The sequence below is a fragment of the Pelodiscus sinensis genome, chromosome 9 (assembly GCF_049634645.1).
Source record: "Pelodiscus sinensis isolate JC-2024 chromosome 9, ASM4963464v1, whole genome shotgun sequence".
Classification (NCBI taxonomy): domain Eukaryota; kingdom Metazoa; phylum Chordata; order Testudines; family Trionychidae; genus Pelodiscus; species Pelodiscus sinensis.
In genome coordinates this window covers 30609623-30635200 of record NC_134719.1, presented here as the reverse complement: position 1 = coordinate 30635200, position 25578 = coordinate 30609623, and the positions used below count along the sequence as shown (strand labels likewise).

The window sequence follows — 25578 nt, the reverse complement described above, 5'->3', positions numbered from 1 at the left end:
TCACTTGCGTCTAGACTACAGCTGCGTTCTTTTGAAATTAAATCGAAAGAACGCGGCTTTTCTTTTGACGGCGGTAAACCTCATTTCACGAGGAAGAACGCCTTTTTTCGAAACTGCTCTTTCGAAAAAAGGCGTTCTTGAATGCAAACAGGGCGTTTTCGAAAGAGAGCATCCAGACTGCCTAGGCAGTCTAGACGCTCTTTTTCGAAAGAGGCTTTTTTGAAAGATACTTTCGAAAAAGCCTCTTTCGAAAGAGGCTTGCAGTCTAGACATAGCCTAAGAGAGTATTGCCATTCAAGGTAGTCTGCAAAGAAATCCATTTTTCAGTGGAGTGTAGATTTTTATTAATTTTTTTTTACTTCCAAGGGATACATAAAGGGAGACTGACAAGAAGTGTTTCTTTCCCACTCCCATCACCAATTATTGTTTTCCCCCTCCTCCTTTTTTGTTTTCCTGCTTTTAAAATAGCAGGAATGTCAAGTCTGACTTCACTGGTTTTAAATGCAGAAATTCATGTCTCATGTCTTGTTTATTTTGGTTTTCTTACCTTAATAAAGGAACCTTTAGCACATATTTTCTTTATGCACAACGTTAGTTAATCATCTTTCAGGCCCTATTTATATGTCAGAGAGAAGCCAAAATTCCAATTTATTTTTCTTTGCAGCTAAGTTTTAATTAGCTTGTTACTTCTGGGAGTGTATTAAAAATTAAAGTTTGATTGTTCCATATTCACTCTTTTTTAAAGGGAACTGTTGGTGGTGTTGGGCCTCCCGGATTTCCTGGACTGAGAGTGAGTATAACATTTCCCATTTTTTTGAACTTCATGAAAATATTTACATTTTGTCTCTCTCTCCAGAATCCTTATAATAAATTTCAAAATTAAGAGATTCTGGGGTTGTTTAAATCTAACCTTATTTGAATGAACTGATCATTTCAATAGAATAATTTTACAAGATTGCTCTTCCATCATTAGAATTTGAACATTTGAGTACTTAATAAAATCAATCCAGTCTGAGCAGATCAGAACTTTTGTTTGAAGCAGATCAGTTTGCTAGTTTATTCCCTGTAAGTCATTTTGACTTGGCTCTTAGATGCAATTTTTTCTATACATAGTATAATTAAGGTATATTGTCCCAATTCATCATTGGTGTTTTCAGGGCAGAATTTGCCCTGATATAGAATCACTGAAATGTAGGGCTAGGCAGGTTCTTGAGAAGTCTCCCGTTCCAGTGGTTCTCAACCTGGGGTACATAGAGATCTTCCATGGGGAACATCAGGGTGACAGATGGTTGCCTCTGTCTCCCTCAGAAGAGACTCCAACCACCACAATCCTACGTTTCCTCCTTGGAGTGGTGGCTGCAGCCCTTTCAGTCATGGCTTCTCCTCCTTCTCCCTAGGGGGTGATTCCTTAACTCTCGTATTCAGGGTTGCATAACGGTTCTCTAGAACCCTAGTGAGTGGATTGGTGATAGGGGTGGAGCTCTCATAGCAGGGGTACCCAGCTTCCACTGTCCCCCTGAGACAGAGCCATCTCCTCCATCAGTGGTGTGCCAGCAGTCTTTTGCAGCTAGATAGCTTCCTCAGCTTTAGGTGTCTCCACATGAATACAGGCAGTCCCCGACTTACGCGGATCCGACTTATGTCGGATCCGCACTTACGAACGGAGCTTTCTCGCCCGGAAGTCGGGGCGAGAAAGCCCCGTTCGTAAGCTGCTCCGGTGCCCCTGGTCTGCTGGAGACCGTCTCCAGCAGACCAGGGGCACCGGGCGGGTTCCCGCGCTTCTGAGTCTTTGCCAGAGCAAAGCCTCGGAAGCGCGGGAACCGCTGCTGCTGCCACTTGGGTGCCGGTGCCTGTGGTCTGCTGGGGACCGTCCCCAGCAGACCACAGGCACCGGGACCCAAGCGGCAGCAGCGGGCGGGTTCCCGCGCTTCTGAGGCTTTGCCAGAGCAAAGCCTCAGAAGCGCGGGAACCCCCGCTGCTGCCGCATGAGACCCGGTGCCTGTGGTCTGCTGGGGACGGTCCCCAGCAGACCACAGGCACCCGGACTGAAGCCGCAGCCGCGGGGGGTCCCGCGCCTCAGAGGCTTTGCCAGAGCAAAGCCTCAGAGGCGCGGCACCCCGCTGCCGCTGCGGCTCTGCTCCCCGTGTCCCTGGTCTGCTGGGGGGGGGGGGGCGCAGCTAGTGTGCTCCCCCCCCCCCCAGCAGACCAGGCTTTTGTTTTGGACTCTGGGGCAGAGCAGCTGGGGCGCTGCCGATTGGTCCTGCAGCGCCCGTGGGCACTACTGGACCAACCCGGCAGCACCCCAGCTGCTCTGCCCCAGGTCCTGATTCAGCCGCTGCTGGTCAGTTTCAGCAGCGGCTGAATCAGGACGTCTGGGGCAGAGCAGATGGGGTGCTGCTGGGTTGGTCCAGTAGCACCCCAGCTGCTCTGCCCCAGGCGTCCCGAAGTCAGCTTCTGCTGAAACTGACCAGCGCTGACTACAGGAAGCCCCAGGCAGAGTTGCTCTGCCCCGAGCTTCCTGGAATCAGCTGCTGATCAGTTTCAGCAGCAGCTGACTTGGGGACGCCTGGGGTTCTTAAGTTGATTCTGTATGTAAGTCAGAACTGGCGGTCAGTTTCAGCAGTGTCTGAATCTGGACGCCAGTTCCGACTTACATACAGATTCAACTTAAGAACAAACCTACAGTCCCTATCTTGTACGTAACCCGGGGACTGCCTGTACTCTCAAGGAATTTCTCATAGGCACCAATGTTCCATAGCCTGGCCACTTGCTCCTGTAGCTCTCCCACCTGCTCTTTGAGAGATTCCACCATTGGGCACCTTTCATATAGGATGGTCCCCCCCCAGCCTGGATTTCTGTAAATGGGAAATGTGAGCCATAGTCTCTGCAAAACCACATCAGGATCTGTGTAAAAGCATCCATTGTCAGGTGTTCTGTCTGGCTAAAGAGGCAAATGTGACAGGAGAAGTGTTGGCACAAGCAATGTGGCTCTTCTCTATTTCTTCTCTTGCAGTATCTAGTGGTGGAAGTGAAAGTTTAAATCACTTGGAGGAGCAGTATAGTAATTAATTTAATATAATTATCCTTTTTTTACTGAAAGAACCCAGCTTGGCACAAGAGTTTAGGCTAAATCCGCACCACTGGTACTTAGGGAAAATGTATCTTTTCATGTATATATTTGATATATTTGATATGGAAATCACTGAGATTCCTTTACAAGATTCACATTTCAAAGTAGAATAATTCACTTAAATCAGATTTGGTGCTGTGACAGAAAAGGCCTGGATTTGGCAGTCTCAGCATGCACTGAAGTTTTTATGTTCACTGAACAGGTACAGACTGTGTGGTTACTATATAAGTGCAAGCTTTCTCACGCTGTGTGGCAAAATACGCATCTATCCTTTTCTGGGTGCATGACATTTAGGAATGAAGGAAGCAGTTCAATTCATGGTTCTGCTGCTGAGTTAGAGGATACCAGTCATGGTGGAGGTTTTGTAAAATGGGTACTTGTCCATAAGTACCGGGCTTTGCATCTCCAAAGAGCAAACAGATGAAAACACTTTCAGTCACTATCAACCTGGGCTCCTGGAACTCAACCAATAACATAGATATAAACAATAATTTATGGCATTTCCAGTTCCCTGAATCATTCAGGAAGCAGTCCCTGTGTAAGAAAAGTTTAATGTAGTCTCTTATTTTTTATTGTTTAGGGTGTTGTTGGACCTGTGGGACCGAGTGGACCTTCTGGAATTCCTGGACCTCTGGTATGGCATTAAGCATAACTCACATTACCATGTTTCCAAATACATTTTACTTAAAAAAAAAAAATCAAGCATTTCTGGTTTGTTTTGTTTGTTTTTAACAGGGTCTTCCGGGGACTATGGGGCAGCCTGGAATGAAAGGTGATAAGGTGATCTAAATATTTCCATTATCATAGAGATATACAGGTTGAACCTCCAAAATCCAGGACTCTCTTGACCAGCAACGTATGTGGTCCAGTAGGACCACAGATGTTACTGGATCAGAGAACCCTGGTGCCCGTGACTGTGAACTGGCTGAGAGCCCCATCCCTGGGGAGCCTCGTCTGGGCAGGGCAGCCAGCAAGCCCCATCCCTGGGGACCCCCAGTGGAATGCGGCAGAAGCGGGGGAGAAGCAGGGCCATGGCAGCTGGGAAGCTCTGTTCCCAGGGAGCCCCAGTGGGCTGGAGCCCAAGTCCAAGCCCTGCAGGCTGGAGCTCAGTGGCAGTGGGGCTGGAGCGGAACCAGCTGGAGGGAGGGGGCATGTCCTGGAAAGCTGGTGGCATTGAATTGCCCCTGATCCAGCAAATTCTCTCATTTGGTATGGGTCAGGGCCTGAGGGTGCCAGACAAAGGAGATCCAACCTGTATCAATTTTAGACAGTCTTTATCACTTCTGTTTTGCAAATCACCTCCTTTTCATTTTTTCCCTCTTTTGTTTTCTTTTTTATCAAGCTATTGCCAGTGAGGGTGTGATTCTGCAAACACTGATGAGCACAGTGCTGACTGCCATGCATTGTGCTTTCCAGCACAGTGTTGGTGATGTTTGCAGGACTGTGTTCAGCAGGGAGGTACATAGTCCAAAAAAAAAAAAAAAAAAAAAAAAAAACCATACTCTAGTTCTAAATACGGGCCATTGATTAGAATAATTGTTTTTGTGAATCTGAGAAAGATACCATTCAAACTGCATATATATGTTTGTTTAAAACAATATATTGTTTAGGGTGAACAAGGCATTGCAGGAGAGCCAGGAGAGCGGGGATATGCAGGAGACAAGGTAATAGAGTGGCACTATTTTGACATATATTCTCATCTAGTAACTTCAATGGCCTTTTCTTCTTTTAAATAGCAGCAAGTAATGTACAATCAAATAGAAATCAGTGCTATTAGTTGAATACCCCAGGACTATTTTATTTTCTGTACTGTCATTTGAATTAATTGTTTTGTTTTGTTCGTGAAAATAATGACCAAAGGCATGTTAGATGTTTGGGTCAAATTCTGGCTACCATGAATGCACTTGTGCATGTCAGAAAACATGCTGTCAGAAAAGGGAGAACAGAGAAGTATAATTCCCACCAAAACTCAACGAGAGGTTGTTCTACTGGTCATTTGTGACAGAAGCCAAAAAGTGTCCTGAGGTGGAGCCTACTGTTTTATCTGACCCAAAAAACCTGAAAACTGTGATCAGCAGTTAGGCAAAAATGTGTTATCAGACAGCTCATGATGCTCCTGGATAGAATGAAAATGGTTAATAAGCGAGCTTTTCTCTCCTATTTTGAATAATGGAATCTTGGGTACTTAATCCCTAACTCCAAGATTAGCCCAGGTATTTGTTTTTATAAAAATTCTAAGTTAATACAGTGTTATTGCACTAAAAACTAAATACAGTAGCATCAACTAACTGAACTATTTTGTTGAAACATGAATGTAAGAGGTTGATTCAGATCCTGCCCTGTAGATTTGAAATCTGGGCTGAGTGTTGACTGGATGTTTAGCTAATTTTGAAGACATGAGAAAGAATTACCAGTTTTTTACCATGTGTAATGTTATAAATAATTGTCTTCAACAGTATTTAATGGCTCTTTTTTTTTCTTAAGGGATCTGTTGGTTTGCCAGGACCAGCAGGAATCAGAGGAAAGCCAGGGCCCCCTGTAGGTTTGAACATTTATTTTGTTTACTCTGGTTGCATCAGTATGTGTCAGGTGGGTGGATATACAACCCAGGGAAATAAAAACAACCCAGGAAACTACAGACCAGTCAGTTTAACTTCTGTGCCATGAAAGATAATGGAGCAAGTAATTAAGGAAATCATCTGCAAACACTTGGAAGATAATAAGGTGATAGGGAACAGCCAGCATGGATTTGTAAAGAACAAATCATGTCAAACCAATCTGATAGCTTTCTTTGATAGGATAACAAGTTTTGTGGATAAGGGACAAGCGGTGGATGTGGTATACCTAGACTTTAGTAAGGCATTTGATACGGTCTCACATGATATTCTTATCAATAAACTAGGCAAATACAACTTAGATGGGGCTACTATAAGGTGGGTGCATAACTGGCTGGATAACCATTCCCAGAGAGTAGATATGAACGGTTCACAATCCTGCTGGAAAGGGGTAACAAGTGGGGCTCCACAGGGGTCTGTTTTGGGACCAGTTCTGTTCAATATCTTCATCAACGATTTAGATATTGGCATTGAGAGTACGCTTATTAAGTTTGCAGATCATACCAAGCTTGGAGGGGTTGCAACTGCTTTGGAGGATAGGGTCATAATTCAAAATGATCTGGACAAACTGGAGAAATGGTCTGAGGTAAACAGGATGAAGTTTAATAAGGACAAATGCAAAGTGCTCCACTTAGGAAGGAACAATCAGTTTCACACATCTAGAATGGGAAGCGACTGTCCAGGAAGGAGTACAGCAGAAAGGGATCTAGGGTCTATTGTGGACCACAAGCTAAATATGAGTCAACAGTATAACGCTGTTGCAAAAAAAGCCAACATGATTCTAGGATGCACTAACAGGTGTGTTGTGAGCACGACAAGAGAAGTCATTCTTCCTCTCTACTCTGCGTTGATTAGGCCTCAGTTGGAGTATTGTGTCCAGTTCTGGGCACTGCATTTCAAGAAAGATGTGGAGAAATTGGAGAAGGTTCAGAGAAGAGCAACAAGGATGATTAAAGGTCTAGAGAACATGACCTATGAAGGAAGACTGAAAGAATTAGGCTTGTTTAGTTTGGAAAAGAGAAGATTGAGAGGGGACATGATAGCGGTTTTCAGGTATCTAAAAGTGTGTCACAAGGAGGAGGGAGAAAACTTTTTCTTCCTGGCCTCTGAGGATAGAACAAGAAGCAATGGGTTTAAACTACAGCAAGGGAGGTTTAGGTTGGACATTAGGAAAAAGTTCCTAACTGTCAGGGTGGTTAAACACTAGAATAAATTGCCTAGGGTGGTTGTGGAATCTCCATCTCTGGGGATATTTAAGAGTAGGTTAGATAAATGTCTATCAGGGATGGTCTAGACAGTACTGGGTCCTGCCATGAGAACAGGGAACTGGACTCGATGATCTCTCGAGGTCTCTTCCAGTCCTAGTATTCTCTGATAGAATACTTGTTTGTATCATCCAGCAAAGCCAAACGCTTTTGGGAACAATTCTGATCTCCTTAGCATTGTAAATTAGGTGCTAACTGAGTCAGGAATATTATACCCCTGGTGCAGTCTCATCCTTAAAAGGGCATTTTGCTGCTCAGGCATTAATCTGCTAGTTCAGATTTCTCCAGTTCCCCATCTGTATAGAAGATCCTGTGGGTATTTAGCATACACTTCATTATCATCATCATCATCATCATCATCATCATCATCATCATAATGAATTACTTACCCCAAAATGCAAATAAAGTAAGGCTTGAATCCTGTCTTAGAAGTTCTGCTGGCTTATAATTATGCCTCGGCACTTGTCACAGCTGCTACAGAAGTAATGGATTCCATGTTTTTCACATGTTTAAAAATATCCATGACTTTTGGCAATTTGAAATGGTTACATGGGAATAAGTGCATGTGATGGTAATGTCTGAATTTCACAGAGTTTAGAAGGCGGCATGGGTACCATATGGGCAAGATGGGAGGCCAGGAGAGAGAGTAGGAAATCTCATAATTAGATCCAAAAATCTGAGGGAGGTCAGGGATTCCAGGATTTCATTGTTTTTGGACAACCTTAAGAGGGATCTGTATCATACCACTGCTCCTTCTGCCTTTGAACACACTATTACAAGGAAGCAGAGCTGAAGATGATGTAGTAATGCCAGTCTTTCACCTGCCTTTTTGCATCGACTGGCACTGGAGGCACTTAAATGGTTTCAACAGTAAAATAGAGGGTATTTTATTGTAGTAATGCAACTATGGGTTGGACCTCCTTGGTCCGGCACCCTCAGGACCTGACCAGTCCCAGATGAGGGATTTTGCTGGACCAGGGAAAGTCATTTCTTGGACCCCTCCCATCACCGGCCTCCCAGCCACAGCCTCAATGCCAGCCTCCCATCAGCTTCCACCTGCCGAAGGCCCTTCTGCACGCAGGGTTCTGGGCCCCACTGTGGCAGCCCCACTGTCTGCACGCAGAACCCCAGTGCCAGGCTCCTGGCCCCGCAGGGCAGCCCCCCTGCTGGGGTCCAGATGGCTCCCAGCCTCACCTGGCAGGTCCGCTGGGTGGTAGCGGGACTGCCAGGCTTTTTGCTGCACTGACAGGCAACAACTGCACTGACAGGCAACAACTCCTGGGTACCTGGCCCTGCCACTAGGTAGCCTCATGGTCAGGCTTCCAGCTCCATGGACAGCTGTGCTGCCTTCTAGTCCCGCCATTCAGCTGAGCCGCTGGGTGGTAGTGAAGCTGCCAGGCTCCTGGTTGTGCTGTCGGGTGGCTCGCTGCTGGGCTCAGTCCCACTCCTGCCCCCACCCTACTCCACAGTTTTGGCACCGGGTGGCAGCCCTGCTACTACTGGGCTCTAGCCCCTCTGCAGGGCTCCTAGTGACCAGCCCTCCACCAGACCAGGGCTGTTGCCAGACCAGAGACTCCCGCTTAAGAGAGATTCAACCTGTATTTGGGTCTTGAAATTCTCCTTCCCAAAATTTCGTGACTTTTGCTCTTTTTTCCCACGGCCAGACTGGCTTTCTGTATAATTGCTAGTGGCAAACGCAGCCAGACCAATAATATTTCACGAGAACTTGTCACCAGAGTTGGCGCTTTCCTATGCACAGTTTGACTCATAATGATGGTTTTGCTCTTTAGCATCTATAATGTATAAGGCAATTTACAAAGCAATAAAAAAAAAACACTTTTCCTTACCCTGGGGAACTCAGAATCTAGTGTCTTGGTCTTGCAAAAGACTTATGCACACATGCTTAACTTGATGCAGTGAGGGTAGTCCCATTAAATTTCAAGTTAATCATGTGCATATGCCTTTTGCTGAATTACTTGAAATAATCAGATGTTTAAGTGCTTTCTGAAATTGTCTGGGAAGCAAACACAGGCTTAACTTTGCAAATTAGACTGACATTAAACACATTTATAGTCTCAAGATTCTACATTTTAGGCACATTGTATTCAGGGGGAAAGGCACATTGCAACAAAGGGGGAAAATGGGGGAAAGGCAATCAAGATTTAGAAAAATAAGGTCATGCAATTTTAAAAAATATTTATAAATCTTGTATCGCGAACCACCAAGCTATGTAGTGAACCAGATCCTGCTATTTATGACAAAACTCCCATTGATTTTAATGGTGCAAAGTTGGACAAATAAGCCTATTGAAAACATCTTTATGAAGTTAGTTTTGTATCCCTCATACTTCCTTTGTGTGTGTTTTTCATAATATGAATACCCACATACATGTTTAATTTGTGTATAATTTCTGCCACCACTCATTCTTGAATATCTATAAATGACTTATATTTTTATTATTGCAGCTGCAAAAGGAAGCTCATTAAAATTCTAATAATGAAGAACTACACTTAAATAGAGAAAGAAGTATAAAAATAAATCTAATTTAACTGAAAATCCAGCTAATCATTTCTATGCTGTTTTGATGTTTTAAGTACTTTCAAAAATATAACACAAATCTGCTTTTTTAAAGCTTTAATTTGCTAAGTTATAATTTTTATCTCTTTCTTAGGGGAAAATTGGAGATCCTGGACCCCAGGGACCATCTGGTCCTCCTGGGCCCGAGGTAAAAAATTGCTTGAAAGAAATAAATGAAACATTTTTAATATTAATTGTGCTCTGGACACAACAAACATGTGGCTGGTCAGTTAAAAGGTTTAGTCTTAAGATAAAAAGTGGTTTTCAATTATGTGTGTTTACAAATGGATTAGTTCAACTCTGTTAGTGCAATAAGGTGTTACTGGACAATAATTTTAATACATAGGATTAACACACATTATTCCTTAAATGCTGCTGTATGTACACCATTCTCAAGTGTTGCTGTGATTAGTTCTCAGTTGACTCTAGCTGTACATTGCAGCTAGGATGAAGCACGTGATCCTTAAATCTGTATTTCCATACACGAACTCTGCAGCATTGTTTATGTTTTTCAAGACTGGTTGTATATTTCTGTTTATTTCTTGGGGGAGAGCACAAACCGTGGGGAGGACTGCAAAGCATATATATTGGACAGTCTGGCTATACTGTTAACTTTGGCACAGCAGTTGATTTAGAACTGCCTCATCTTTTGGAAGTTTATATGGAATCCAGCTAAATCTTTGAGATGTTACATCTGGGTGTTTTTGGCATTTATATCTTGAGACACAACATGTAGACTGAATATTGCAGACTACACAGGAAAGTCACACCATTTTCTAGACAGAAGAAAGCAACAATTCATTTTTTTTTCTTAATCAGCTAATTTTCTCCTACAGATTTATTCAAAAATATGGGTTGTAAAACACTTCATGGGATCTCATTAGAGAATCACAATAACACATTATGTGTATGTGTATTTAAATATAACTTTATAAATAAATAAATAATAGCCAAAATATAAGTTTCAGAGGTACCCGGTTTAGTTTGTTTCAGCAAAAAATATGAGTAGAATTTCAATCATGTATTACATGGGGACATAGTCTTCCTCACTTTAATAGCTTATGGAAAAACAATGTGGCTTTAAAATTTGCTTTTTTCAGACCTTTCTATATCAGTGGAATTATGTATACACAAATTCCTCAGAAGTTTAATTTTAATTAAAAATGTCCTTACTGAAATTGTGTAAAAGTCTTCATTTTAAATATGAAGGCTTTTACATTTCTTTGACATGAGGTTATCCCTGAAAAATAACTCTACAAATTGTATTGTAAGATTTCATGTTGACTATCTTTTTCAGGGTACGTCTGGACAGCGGGGCTATTTATCCCGAAATAGCTACCCTGCATCTTATAAACGTGTCCATAATTTCACAATATTTTTTGAAATAACAGGCACACTATTTTGGTAACCCTGTAACCCTCGTTCCGCGAGGGTTAAGGGATGTGTCGAAATAGCATGTTATTTCGAAATGTGGTGCTTTGTAGATGCGCCAAATTTCAAAATAAGCTAGTTTGAAATACAATCAAAATAAGATACGCCATTTGTGTAGCGCAAATGGCCTATCTTATTTTGAGTTAAGGTGCTGTGTAGATACACCCTTGATGACTTCAAGACAAGCCAGCTGAGTTTACAAGAAAATGACAAAGACAAGGTTTTTCTAAATATGAGTCCTGCAAAGTCAGCCCCAAATCTGCAAGTTCATTTAGAATCTTCCTGGTTCGTACTTCATTGCCAGCAGTGAAGAATCTATAGACCAAATTCTGCCTTCAGCTATGACCATGCAACTTTTGTTTTCAGTGGAGTTGTGCAGATGTAAATAAATTTGGCCTTCTATTTGGATTTTAAAAAATATATAGATGATACGCGAGGTAGAAAAATATCTGTCTCCCATGACTGTTTTGGCTTTGCAGTTTTAATAGGATTAAAAAGCAGTACAAAGATTGTCCTTTAAGTACCTTGAAATACACAGGGGCCAGATCTGTTGAGTAACAAGGTGCCATTTTTTACATAGTGATGTTCAAGAAAATCTCACCTGAAAGTGGAAAAAAATGCTAAATTAAGAGACTGCTTATTACAAGAAAGTGAACCTGACTGATGTTTAAAGAAGGGAATTGGTTTGTTCGGTATGTCATTAATAGAGTATGTCATGGATTTGAAGTCCTCTCTTGATGGTAATACAATTCAAATAGTTCTTTTTATGCAAAACAATGCATATCTGCATGCTGTTGCATATCGTGTCATGCTTTACATGGATTTTTAACAGGATTAGTGACCAAGTACTACCTGTCTGAAAAAAATTAGCATTTCCTATTGCTCAAGGGGAACAGAGTCCTCAGAAAAAATATCTTTTAATTCTTTCTTGTAATGTAAACAAAACTGTAGAATGATCAAGGCTATGTCTACACTACAAGGTTTTTGCACAAAAAATGGCGGAGCGTCCACTCCTCAAGTGTGTTTTTGCACATAAAAAAAATAAAATAAAGTAAGTCGACAGGACAGACGGCTTTTGCCGGTAGAGTTATTCCTCTCCCCACGAGGAATAACTCCTTTTTGTGCTACAGCTCTTGTGCAAAAAGGCATGTGTGGATGCTCCGCAGGGGTTTCTTGCGCAAAAAGTGCCTATCGGAAAAAGCACAGGTGCGCTGATGGCCATTCTGTTAATGGCAATCAGGGCTTTCTTGCACAAGAGCATCCATGCAGTGTGGACATTCTCTTGCGCAAAAGCACATTGCTTTTGCGAAGTATTTTTGAGGCGTGGACGCGCTTTTTCGCAAGAAGGTTTTGCAGAAGATCTCTTCCGCAAAAAGCTTCTTCTCCAAAAACCCTTCAGTGTAGACAAAGCCCAAGTGTTTGTCTTTGAAAATGTTGATTGAATGAATATCAAGTTTAATAGTACAAAGTTACGCATACGTTAGTTTTTCTTATGCTGGTCAGGTTGACATGAGATAAAATGATCTTTGTCTGTACTATGAATGCTCATAAACATGGTCAACATATGGTGAAATATCAGATGCAAAAAATGGCAGGACAGCTGTATATCTCAGTCTTTAGTGGAATGTGAATGCCAAAAGTGCTCTAGTAGTTGGCAAAACAAACCAAAAATCCTGCTAAAAATAAGGGTTGTGTGTTTTATTTTTTCATCTTACTTTTGTTTTTAAAGTGAATTAAATTCCCTGGCAAGTTGTTACATAAACATACATTATGGACAGTAGCAGTGTAGATTTGCAAGTATGCCCTGCCAATACATCTGGCAGGGCGGGGCATTTCTGTGCCAATCCTCAAAGTAAGTTAGCTGGCATGTGAAGGAGGAGCACTTTCACTGCTTCCGCTGCATTACTAGTGGGGTAAGACGTATTATGCACTCACCGTTAATGGTGTGTCTACCCTGTACTTGGGTGATGGGATTCCCGGTGCTAGCAGAAAGATTTGTGCTAGCTTCTCTCAAGCTTGCTCACTATGATTAGCATTGTACACTTTGAAGCACAGGCAGTGGTATGAGCTAGATACCTGATCTCAGTCCCAGGGATTTGGGTGGCCTTGGACTTAGGTAGCTAGCCCAATCTGTTGCATATGCAGAAGATTCATGTTGCTATCTATAGCGTACTAGCTTAAGCAGATCCAGCATGAATCTGTCCATCTGCCCTGTCCATACTCCCAGTTACAGTATAGATCTAGTCTCTAAAGCTATGTTTACGCTGCAGCGTTATTTCAGAATAAGCTTTTCCACAATAGTTATTCTGAAATAGTCTACAGTGCAGGGAAGCTTCAAAATTAGTCCGAGGCAGGCTTCCCAATGTAGACATGCTATCTCGATTTAGAGCCCCAGGAGGAATAACTTTGAATGGCCCTAGTGAGGGGCTATTTCGAAATAGCATAAGTGGAGCATCTACAAACGGCTTATTTCGAATAGCTGTTTTGGAACAGGCATTATTCTTTGTAGAATGAGGTTTACAGAAGTCGGAATAAGCCATCCATTATTTTGAAATAACGGAATTGCTGTTTTGACATTTGCATAATTATTTTGGAATTGCACCCTAAGAGAGGTCCTATAAAGGCTGGTTTCAGCTCATACTGGTCTCTGCCCTTTTTCACAAGTAGTGATTGAGATTTCTGAACACATCTGTCCTCTGAATCAAACCATAGCTGGAGTAGATGTGAGATATAGCAGGTGAGGTGATAGTCCCACAGGTGCTGTAACTAGAGATACTGTGATTCCCTCTAAGCTGCTCAGCCACTTGGCCACGCATCTGCCTAATCAACCCCCTTTCAGGGGCTTGGAGCTGCCATGCATGGAGCTGCCCGGCAAGGAGAGGCATAGTCCTGCAGCCGCAGCAGGGCACTGCCACAGCTGGAGGAGAATCACTTTCCAAAAGTTTTCCCTGTGCCATCCTCAGCAGCATGGACCCCCCATAGCTGGGAGAGAGGCATCTCCCCTTCAGCCCAACCCAGCCTCGTTGGAGCTACCCTGGGTAACAGAAAGGCACCTCTCACCTGGCCCAGAGTTGCTGCAGAGAGACCCACTCCAGAGCCTGCACCCCCAGCCAGACCCTCATTCCCCCAACCCTGAGCCCTGCCTCACCCCTGCCTCAGATCATTCATGTACAGAATGAATTTTGTTATGTGCAAACAATTTGTTTGTTTGTTATTTGGATGTAATGGGTTGTCACATAATAGAATTCATTTCACACGTGGATGTAAAACATTACAGAGAACAATGTTTGTGGCAGCGCCCCCGGGTTTGAAGTGGTTTCTGTCATAATACAGAGTCTGCAGTTTGGTTCACTGGCTCTCAGCACTCCCATTATACAAACTGATCCAGCACCCCTGTACAGACCTTGTACTTATCCTGGTGTGTGCAAGAGCAGGAGTAGGCCCACTTGGCCTCACTCACTCTCCCAGACTTTCCTTTTTTATATGCAGTCCAGCAACAAACAACTCACCAAATAGGTCTTTTCTCTCCAGCTGTGCAGCAGAGTTAGTTCAGTTTAGTGTCTTAGTAACTCTGATTGCTTCAGGGCCATGAGTGGGTGGTTTAAAGTTCCTAAGAATAAGAGACAAGTTGACGGGTGAAGGCTGGGATGGGAATAGAGGGTCTCATATTCATTCACTTTATGGGTGGCTTCACGATCCTTGGCTAGCAAGTACAATTTTGTAGTCCGAGATCTGTGTAGCATCAGCCAACCTATTTTCAGGGTATGCTTCCACTGAACCGGGATGTACTGCATTCCAGGGGCTTGGCTGTTAAGACAGCAGAAGATATTTTTAGCAGGCCCTCTACCATAGTGTGTTTTTGAGCCGTTGAAAAGTTGACATATTTTCCAGCTTCCTCATGTCTGTTAAAATTGTTCATGTAAAAGTGCCCTTTTCTAGACATTTATTTTATTCACAAAACTAATTGCAAGCATTTGTATAGCAGTATGTTTAACACACAACACGCCTTTTTACATAATAGACCAGGAGGTAAGATGTTATGCTTAGCATGCATAATATTAAAATGAGTTTTAACGGGTTTCCAAATGCATTCATATTTTATCCGTAGGTGAATCTTGCTCCATGAGCCTATTGGAATTGATCCCCAAAATAGACTCTTAAAGCAGAATTTATTGTTTCCTTCAGATGTGGCTAAGATCTGTCAAGTGTTACAAATAGATGTCATCTGGAGCAAAAAGAACAAAAGTCATTATCTTCAACTGAAACTTTTATTTCATTTGGGCATTATTTTGATCTGAACTTGTTAACTTAATTCTCTCAGAAAGGTACACATATGGAAGTCAGCTGCTATCTGTTTTATCCTCAGGGCTATAGAATTACAAACAAAAGGGGCACATTTGCACAATAGCAAACTGTAACAAAATCCAAATCTTTTGAAAGTGAATCACTGGCTGCTTTAAATTGTTAGTTCTAAAAAGGAGAAAAAGTTGTCTTCAATGCACATTTCACATGATGTTTTGAGGTTATGAAGTGTAACTAAAAACAGTCCAACTCCTAATGTTTAAAATTCACAATTACATGATCAGTTGGTGTGATTTCATTATTTAGTTTAGTCAGCCTTTACCCGGGCAAACTTTCATTTACTTTTATATGAGATTTCCTAAATAATGAATAAATACTGGAAAAGGGCCTCAGGATTTGGCCCTTAGAATCCGGTCATAGAAACTTAAAATACAGAAACCAGGCTGATCAAAAATGGAATTACTATCCCATAAGAAATCCTAGTATTTAATATTTGTTTTCATCCCAGATCAGGAACAAAGATCAAAATATCTTTGGTGGCTGACTCTGTGTTTTTGTTATTTGTAAAATGAAAAGTTCCCCAAAATTACTGTTTGTTAATGTGAAAATGTTCTGGGTTTTTTTCTGTCTGCATTGTGGGACTTGTAATTCAGTTGTCTTCATGCCCCCGTTCTTTTCTATTTCACACCATGTACTGTGTTTTGGGATTTTTATTACGTGTCCTGGGTGGTTGAACTGGGAAGGAGACTATACTGCATTGTAGGAGAATAGGTCAAGACTCATCTAGTCAATAGCTTTTCAAGTATTGGAATATTACAACTTACAAAAGTTGCCATCATCTTGGAAATATTCTAAGTTGGCTTTTCTCAAAAAGGCCATTTTCTCCATTGCTGAGGATTGATTTCACTGGGCCTGAAGTGGGGACAGCTCTGGGGCTCCAGAAGGGCAGAGCTTCAGGTGGAAGGGGTGAGGTTGGGGCTCACCTCCCCTAGTTAGTTCTTCAGTGCCACCGAGCATGCCCCATCTGGAGCTCTGGTTGCTGCCACAGCCAGGTTAGTGGTGGTGGCAGCCAGAAGCTCCATGCTCTTTTAAATCACCAGGTCCCAAGATAGCTACCCCCTTTGTCTTCCACTCCCCATCCAGTGGCAGCCTTCATTTTCTCTGTAAGTGTGGAGAGAAATTATTTTGTCTTCTCTGTGGAAAGGAAGGTTTGCTATGTTTTCTAGTATGTCAGCAAGGTAGGTAATTGATTGCCATCATCCAGTCCATGAAGTCTCTGAGATGAATACACTCGTCTGAAAGCTATTTTCTCCTATAATCAGAGAATATGCAAGGGAGATAGAGTATGCCTCTATCTACTTAAGGTTGGCTGTTTTAAGCCAAGTGGCAGTGCATTAAAATTTGTTTCAGATCTTACTATAGGCTGTGCAGAGTTGGGGTCGAAAAATCCATTTAACATTATGCCTCATTTATTCCCTTGATATCATCTCAGTGTAAGATACCAAGTGCTTCATACTCATCCCCAGCTCCACCCCAAAGCCTGCACTGCCAGTCAGAGCCCAAACCCTCTCCCCAGGGCTGGCTTTAGGCCAATTCGCCCAATTCCCCTGAATCAGGCTCTGTACCTAAGAGGGCCCCACGCCCTAAACCCAGAGGGCCCCATGCCCTAAACCCAGAGAGCTCTACGCCCTAAACCCAGAAGTGTGCTGGGTGCACTGCGGGAGAGAGCGTTGGCCCCGGAGGAGGAGCGCGGTGGTCTCTCTGCGCTGCGGGAGGGGGAGTCAGCCCGTGGGTTTGGCTGGAAGGCGGGACTCTGCCCTGTAGCTGGGGATTTAAAGGGGCTGTGAGTTGTTTGTTTGTGTGCTGTTGGTTTTTTTTTTTTCCCTCAACCAAAATTTGGTTCGAATTGGGCCCCGCACTTCCTAAAGCTGGCCTTGCCTCCCCCACACACCCAACCTTCTGCCTCAATCCACAGCCTCCTTCCATACTCTGAAACCCTCATTTCTGGCCCCACCCCAGAGTCTAGGAGGTCCCACAAAATCTTATAGGCCCAGTCCCCCAGAAGAGTTAATCTGGCCCTGATAGAAACTGATTTCACATGTGGAGAGGTACTGGGTTGAGAGATTATTTAGCCTATAGTATTCTATGGGTTGAACTAGTCTGGCATGGATGTTGCAAGACCAGAGAGTCCCGGTGGAAGGCCAGCAGTAAGGATACCTGTGGGGCTGGCAGGGCAGTATGTTGCCTTCAGAGAGCTGATGGCAGGGCCACCCAGTGTATGGCAGTGGGGATGCCCAGCGCGCAGCCTGTGTGTAGCTACCCAGGAAGCCGAAATTATAGTTGCTCACTTTGGTCTAAGGTCTGGTTTAGACTGAGAAATTCCCTATGCTAAATACTATTGATTTACAGTGGAATGATTGCAACTCACCTTGCATCTATACACAAGTATTCCAGAAGGTTTCTAAGCATGTTGCACATCATTTGAAATAGACAATGACGTTCTTACACCACACAATGGAACCACTGCTGACAACTGCTATTGGTCATGGGCAGAGCTGAGCTGACACTGAACATAGCTTAGTTGCAAGCATAGACAAGGAATAATCATGCTCAACTCCTTTTCAGCTGTCAGGCAATCAAAGTGCCTGCAGCAGATTTTACTGTCTTGGTTGCTATTTTTCCTACATTTTGTTTGTTCCTGGCAAATTACAGTCTTCTGATGTCTTGCAATTTGTACTGTGTTAAGAATTCTTCCCCCATTTCCTCCAGTCAGGATGTTTTAGAGTAAAAGTTTATGTATTGCTGCTGCCTTTGAAAATAATGTTGGTACTGAATCATGAGTAGATTTCTCTCTCACAGAAGAGGCCATTTTAAAAATATATATCACTTTCCTACTTGTACTCCGCATGTTACTGACAAGGCACTCAGTTTTACAACTGACAGAGAAGAAAGCTTGTAACTATGGGAATTCTGATGTTTCTAAAATAATTAAGAAAAAAAATAAATTTTAAATTTAATCTTCCCTGTACAAACCCTGTTTTCTCAGATAAGGAGCAAATAAGCGCTGCCATTCTTATCTGTGGATACAGAATCATACGTCTAATTTTCTCAACTAGAGTAGCCATAACAGTAAATGGACATCCTTTTTGGCACATGTGATTTGGCAGTAAACTATATCAGATATCATAAGAAATTTGAAATTAGCTTGGCAAATATATTTCAAGTGTTTTAAAAAATGCCTACTTATTTTTTCCGTAAGAAGAAATCTTGCACAAATCACTAACTTGTTGTTTCATGCAAGTGTATGGGTAAATACATGATTAACTATAGTTGGAGACTGAGAAAGTTGTAAGGGTAGGATTTTCAAAACCACTCATTATTGGCGTAAATGCGTCTATTAATGTCTAGGATCTAAGTTGCACAAACACTGAATACTTTTAGCAAATCTCATCCCAAGTGTTCACCTAAATCAACACATTGTATCCATTTGGGAGAAGAATTGAGCATGCTTATTTGGCATCGCAAAAATATCAGTAGCCTCATAAAGATTTACTCGGTATGTTGTCTTGTATTTCAGTAGAACCCAGGCAGGTATGATGGGGTTAAGGAGTGCTGTTGGAGATTTGTGAGGATGCTAATGCTGCAAGCTTTGACAGTTCAATGAGCTCCATTTGAGCAGATTCCTGCATGGAGCTCCACTGGCGTTAATGAGTCTCTCTCTGCTGGTGCAGGGTTCTGCCAGTGTGGGACTTATTACAGTACTGAGGCCTCAATTTCAATTTTTTTATTTTTAGATATGCTGCTTCCACAGTAACCAGCAATGCATAAAAATGATTTGAGCTAATCTGCAGTGGTACTCACGGACCACTTCCATCTCCATGTGGTGTCAAGTTCAAAGTTTAGGGTATGTTCATACATAAAACTGGGGATTTAATTCCCAGCTCAAGCTGTAGTACCCATGCTAGAGTGCTGAAAATAGAGCTATGGTGGGAAGAGAGGATAGCCATGCTAAGTACATCATGGATGGGTATGTGGCAGCTAATCCCCACCAGCTACTTACGCTACTGTTTCTAGGCTCTATTTTCAGAATGCTAGCTTGAGTATGTGACTCCAGGCCTTACAGTAATGGCTGCTACTCTTCAGTCTGGTTACAGAAGGCGTCATTGGTTCAGGCCTAGCATAGGCCTCCCAACATGGCTACAGAAAAGCCATATTGTTACAAGGGGACATGATAGCAGTTTTCAGGTATCTAAAAAGGTGTCGCGGGGAGGGGAGGGGAGATTGTTCTCCTTGGCTTCTGAGGATAGGAAAAGAAACAATGGGTTTAAATTACAGCAAGGGAGGTTTAGGTTGGACATCAGGAAAAACACTGTCAGGATGGTTAAACACTGGAATAAATTGCCTAGGGAGGTTGTGGAATCTCCATTACTGGAGATATTTAAGAGCAGGTTAGACAGACATCTATCGGGCATGATGTAGATCATGCTGGGTCCTGCCATGAGGGCAGGGGACTGGAATTGATGATCTCTCAAGGTCCCTTCCAGTTCTAGTATTCTATTATTCCTGCACCCTTAGCCTACCACTTCCTGCACCTATGGAGCTTCCATCCTAGGCATCATGATCTCTTCTACATCTCTCTGTGAAAACTTCCTTCTGAGTGGCTTTTACCTTTACAAAGTGAATTGGAGAAATCCAGGCTCTAATGAGAGAACCTTCATTATAGAAACCTACCAGATGTTTAGTTTCTGATATTGGCAAAGTCTAGACTCTTTTTATATTTCCCCAGGAAGTGTCAAAATATCTGCTAATATTTTGCACTCAAGAATTTCACATGTAAATTACACATAAACCTCTTAGATTATCAGTTGTATTTAAGAAAATATTTTTTCATTCTAGGGATGGACATTCTGGAAGGAAAACATATTATCAAGAGAATATGAGTTTCACCCTTGTTCATTTCTTTTACTTCAGCTTTATCCTTTTGGTGTTCATTAATAGCAGTGCTGTTTGTTTTCATCCACCAAGACAGTAAACCAAATTAGAAATTAAAGGACAAATGTCTATTTATATAATGAAGTGAACACATTTTATGGATTCTAGATTTCTATGATATTACTTTACTAGATCCCCCCATAATTTGAATCTGAAGACATATATCAAGGTACATATTTAGCATAACAAAAGTAGGTAAATCTCTATATCTTGATGAAGCAATCTGTGCCTTCCATTATGTGATAATTTCTTACAATTGTAAGTCAGGAATCTCACTGAATTTCATCTATATCTTCAAATAGTTTCTATTTAGCACCCCATATGGTCTAATACTGAAGTATTTACTGAGCAGACCTCCCATTGTTGAAAACGTCAAGATTTACTAAGGACTTCAAAATGCAGCTCTAATATTAGCATACATTTTTGAGGGGACAAGTTTTTTTAACACTTCTGCAGATTAGGCATTTAGATCCTTCTGATAAACTGTTATTAATTTGAAAACTCCTTTTAGAACTTTTCTTAAAAGCATACATATACATCCAAATACATTAATTAGATTTCTGCACAAATAATGTAAGAATACTTCTAAAAGGAATATGGTTCACCCAGTCCCCTTGTCAACACAATATTTTCTAGGTTGCTTATTACCTGAAGGAAACTGAATTCAGGTCTGCAATTACTGTCCATTCATGCCTTTGAAAATCCCACCCCCCTAGTAACTAGAAATAAATAAAGAATGACATTTTTAATTCTTGAATGCCTATAAAATGGAGCAAAATGCAGGACAATGTAGCACTTTAAAGACTAACAAGATGGTTTATTAGATGATGAGCTTTCGTGGGCCAGACCCACTGGTCTGGCCCACGAAAGCTCATCATCTAATAAACCATCTTGTTAGTCTTTAAAGTGCTACATTGTCCTGCATTTTGCTAAAAGTTTAGAGGTTTCTTCAAGGTCATAGAACTAACTGGTTCACAAACAGGTTACATCACTCAAACATATTTGGGATTTCTGATTTACTTTACTCATTTACTTTTGGTTTATGAGATAAGTGAAAACCACTGATTCTGAGTTTATTTACAGCCTGTTAAAAGCAGTTTATGAAAAGTAAACACAAGCATTTTCATTTTAAAATGGGGGTTTAGAGTAAATTCATTAATTTACCTTTTGGGTTGAAATTTCATAGCAAACTCAGCTAATATTGAATTGTCAAAAAGATTAATAAGAATCACTGGATGTGTTTTGAGTTACTTGATTTGGGGGAACAGTAGGTGGTGGGAAAACATTTTTCAACTTGACTTTTTTATAGGTTTCGTTTGTAGTTGGGGAAATGAAAAATGCTCTACACTTCAATGTTGGCATGTATTTAGACATAAATAATAATGGATAGCAGTGCATTCTCTATCTCTGAAAGAATTTGTTGCAAGTAAAGCTGTGGTTATTTTTAAAAGATTATGAGCAGATGTAGTTCATTCATTGATGTCAGAAGGATGACTGCAAGGTGTCATATTCTTAATTTTTTCTGTACATATTTGGTTTTCCTAGTCACAGATCCTCATTTTTCAGCTGGGCAACGTTTGGTAACATTTGAAAAATAATGGAACAACCAAATCAAATAATATTTTGGCAGATGAATCAGTGTATCATGTGCTGAATATCAGTGTCACAATACATAAGGCCTATGTCTACACAGCAACGTTATTTCGGAATAACTGACATTATTCTAAAACAACATGGTCCACGTCTGCACAGCAAACTGTTATTTCGACATGTTGAAATAATGTCAAGCTGGAGGACTTCTTACTCTGACTCCTGTAACCCTCATTTTACAAGGAATAAGGGAAGTCAGAGGCAGAACGCTCTAACTTGGACTTCCTGCTGTGTAGACAGAGCCAAAAGCCGAAATAAGCTATTTTGACTTAAGCTACACAATTGACGTAGCTCAGTTTGCATAGCTTATTTTGGCTTTAGCCCTGTTGCGTAGACATGCCCTTAATGCTGTACTGGCACCAGCTGATATCTTGACAACAGACAAAAATGCCACTGTGTAAAAGTCTGATCTTGCTCAGTTTTAAAAGTTAAGATGGCTTGAGCCTAGTTTGTTCTTAAATGGAATGATTACTTGAGAATTCAGTGAATACCACTAAACATCATTGTCCTGCACCTACATTGGTATGGATTACATCTCATCCAATTTCATGAATTAAGCTCCGTCTGTCTACTCATCTAGGTCTCTGTATCATACCCATCACCTTTATATCTTATCAGTCAGGACTTGTAAATGGCAAAAGAAGCCATAGACAACATTTGTGTTCATCTGATTGCAGCCAGTTTTAAATCTCCTGCTAAACATGTTCCTGAAGATGTACTTTAAAGCAATGTTTTGTTTAAAAGATATTTTGTTCATTTCCTTTGTAAAATGGAGCAGAGTTAAGGTGTCTGTGGGAAATTTATATCAGGCTTTCCTGCCCCTTGTGAAACTTTCATATACAATGTCAAAAAAAACCACTTCAGTATAAAGAACTCTTGTAAAATAGTATAAACCAGTCTTTTGTTATACAACTATGAATTCGTCTAAATTCTCCCACCTACTGTTTTGCTGTGAGTCTGTTTAGCAGCTGTAGCCAAAGTCTAGCACACTTATTTGTTTTTGCTTTATAAATAAAAGAAATCAAATAAGCATTTTTTCTGAGATATGCTCTCCCATTTTGTTTGGCTACAGTTTCTTAAACACAAAACCATGCTGTTATCTGAGGATTGTGGGTTCTTTAATGTATCCGACAAATATAAACTTTACATTTCTCTTCTGGAAAAATGAAACTCATTGAGGTGGCTCCCAAGAAAGCCACCTAAGGTTTGTCAATGGCTTCTTTGTTTCTTTAAAAATGAATGTATTTAGTGTAAGATGCTGGCTTGACAGAACTGGGAGTAAAACCATCCTAAGATGAGCCAGGCACTTGCGTTATCTGTGGCCTTGAAGAGGGAGAGGATAATTCATTTTCCATCCACATTCAAATCTTTATTTTTTCAGCTGAAATTGCCAACAAAGGTGGCAATTGTTGTTATTGATCGTTGTCGTGATTTTGTAATGTGGACATTTGTGAAATAGGAACTGGAATGACACCATAGCCTTATTTCCCAAGGGCTGCTGGACAGCTGCAACGTAATGGTGCCCAGTGTTCCCTCTAATTTTTTATGTACATGTGCCAAATGACTTCCATTATATGCTCCATTATGGAGGTGACGTATCGCATAACAAAAGTCATTCTGCACACAAGCTGAGGTGCTGAGGGATTGGGGAGTGGGAAGGGGCTCAGGGCTAAGGCAGAGGGTTCGGATGCAGGGTGAGGCCTCTGGCTAGGGGTGTGAGCTCTGTGGTGGGACGGGATGAAGGGTGCAGGATGCAGGCTGCACCGAAGAAAGAGGACTGCCCCTAGCCCTCTCACGGAACCAACTTGGGGCCAGGGCAGAGGCACCTCTGCACAACTGCTGCAGCTTCAGTGGATACTGCTGGGACAGGGGCACCTGTCCCCCAGACAGGGCAGGTCCAGACTAGCCTGGGTGAGGGCAGAAGGGGCATCTGTCCCCCAGTAGCGGCAGCTCTGTGTTAGGAACTGAGATGGGGGGAGAAACAACTCTGCCACAGCAGCTCCATGCTGAGACCGGCAGGGAGAAGGTGCTTCTTCTCCAGTCACAGCAGCTCCATGCAGAGGCGGTGCTCTGTGCGGCCTCCCTGAGCCCTTATGGGGGGCTTGTTAGGCAGTTCCCTGGCTGCGCTGCTTAGAGGGAACTTAGACTGGTGGCCAGTGCTTAATTTGTAAATGAAATGTACAATGCTTTAGGTGCCAAGGCTAAAGCTATTTTTTTTATATTCATAACTGATGCGGCCAAGTCTGGAGATGCTGGAGCTCAGCCCACGCATGCCCTGGCACAAGTTAAGCACTGGTGGTGCCTTGCAGTTACTGCCAGCCAGAACTGGATTTGCACTGGTTGATATGCAACTGCAAGGCTCTCTGCCATTTTCTTTGCTCCAATTGTCAAAGGAGAAAGGGAGTCCAGCTGCACTTTTAACATTTTACATAATTGGTTGAATTCACTGGTAAAGGGCACAATGCTGATTCCTTTGTGAGTTTAAATGGGATCAAGACTTGGCCTATCGTTTAACAATGAATCTTGTCAAATGGACAAAAAGTTTCATCTTACAACAAATAAAAGCTATTCTGATATCTGTCAAAATAGGTTTAATAAAGATTGCTTAAAGTCTCTTACTCAGCCAAGTCCTTTCAAGAGAGCTTACTGGACTTCAAAGTTTTTTGGATGTTGTAAGACAAATCAATTTCTTGATTTCCATGTTCGGGTTTGTTAAGTTTCTTAAATGAATAAACAGAATCAAAATAAGTACTTTTTTTTTTTTACTTTGTAAAATGGAATCATTCCTATGCCATAAGTAGCTTGCCTATCTTATTTTTCTTAGGGTTTTCCAGGAGATATTGGTATACCTGGACTAAATGGCCCTGAAGGTCCGAAGGTAAGAACTTAGAGCCTTATTGCAATGTCATTAATTGCACTGAAAGTGAAACAATATTAGGAAAAGATAAATGTTTTGGGGGAAAAATACAGAAGAACCAGGGAATGGGGATCGGCATCATGCTGCACCCTAGGAAATTAGCAAAGAATTGTGAACGGAGTATGACAGGCCTCATCTACTTAGAAAATTTGCACTGGGGTAATTTAAATATATTTTTATTCCAGTGTACTTAAAATGGAAAAAAACCATGTATGGACACTCTTATATTTGGTTTCAGGGTGACTTTATTTCAAATTGGCTTAAACCTGTTCCTAGCAGACCTTGCTAAACTGAAACAAGCCAGTCTTACACCAGAGTAAGAATGCCTACACCCACATTGTGGTTTGCACTTGTTTGACTTAATTGTTTGAATTCACTCATTAGGTTATGCTTGTTCAACTTTTCTATGTAGACAAAGCTTAACTCTGTTTTATGTAATGAAGTTACGCTGGTGTTTTTCTAACTTGTAGCCACTCACTTCTGAACATATGAACTTGTAAGGGTTTTTCTATACATATGCTAGCTAAATCTCTATTACCCTTCATTGCTTCAGCCATTTCCTTATGTTTTGTCTGCTTTAGTCTCACCTGTGTCCAAGTTGGCCATAAAATTCTTTAAACACTGACATCCTAGTGAACAGTAAGAATTATACAAAACCAAACGCCACCTTCTTTTAATCCCCGATTTGGATCTCAGTCA

The 25578-nt window shown here is 41.7% G+C and overlaps 1 protein-coding gene across 4 annotated transcripts in view; it reads left to right on the top strand.

The window, feature by feature from the left end:
* COL24A1 (collagen type XXIV alpha 1 chain) overlaps positions 1–25578 on the top strand; it is a 251636-nt gene that overhangs the window by 107068 nt on the left and 118990 nt on the right. For all 4 annotated transcript variants that reach the window (XR_012905946.1, XM_075936387.1, XM_025183174.2 and 1 more), the window contains exons 14-20: positions 746–790; positions 3711–3764; positions 3866–3910; positions 4741–4794; positions 5615–5668; positions 9682–9735; positions 24787–24840. Coding sequence is in view for 3 of the 4 variants with exons in the window: in XM_075936387.1 (XP_075792502.1) it covers positions 746–790; positions 3711–3764; positions 3866–3910; positions 4741–4794; positions 5615–5668; positions 9682–9735; positions 24787–24840 (360 nt within the window). In the remaining variant the exon portion in view is untranslated. The remainder of the gene's footprint in view (positions 1–745; positions 791–3710; positions 3765–3865; positions 3911–4740; positions 4795–5614; positions 5669–9681; positions 9736–24786; positions 24841–25578) is intronic.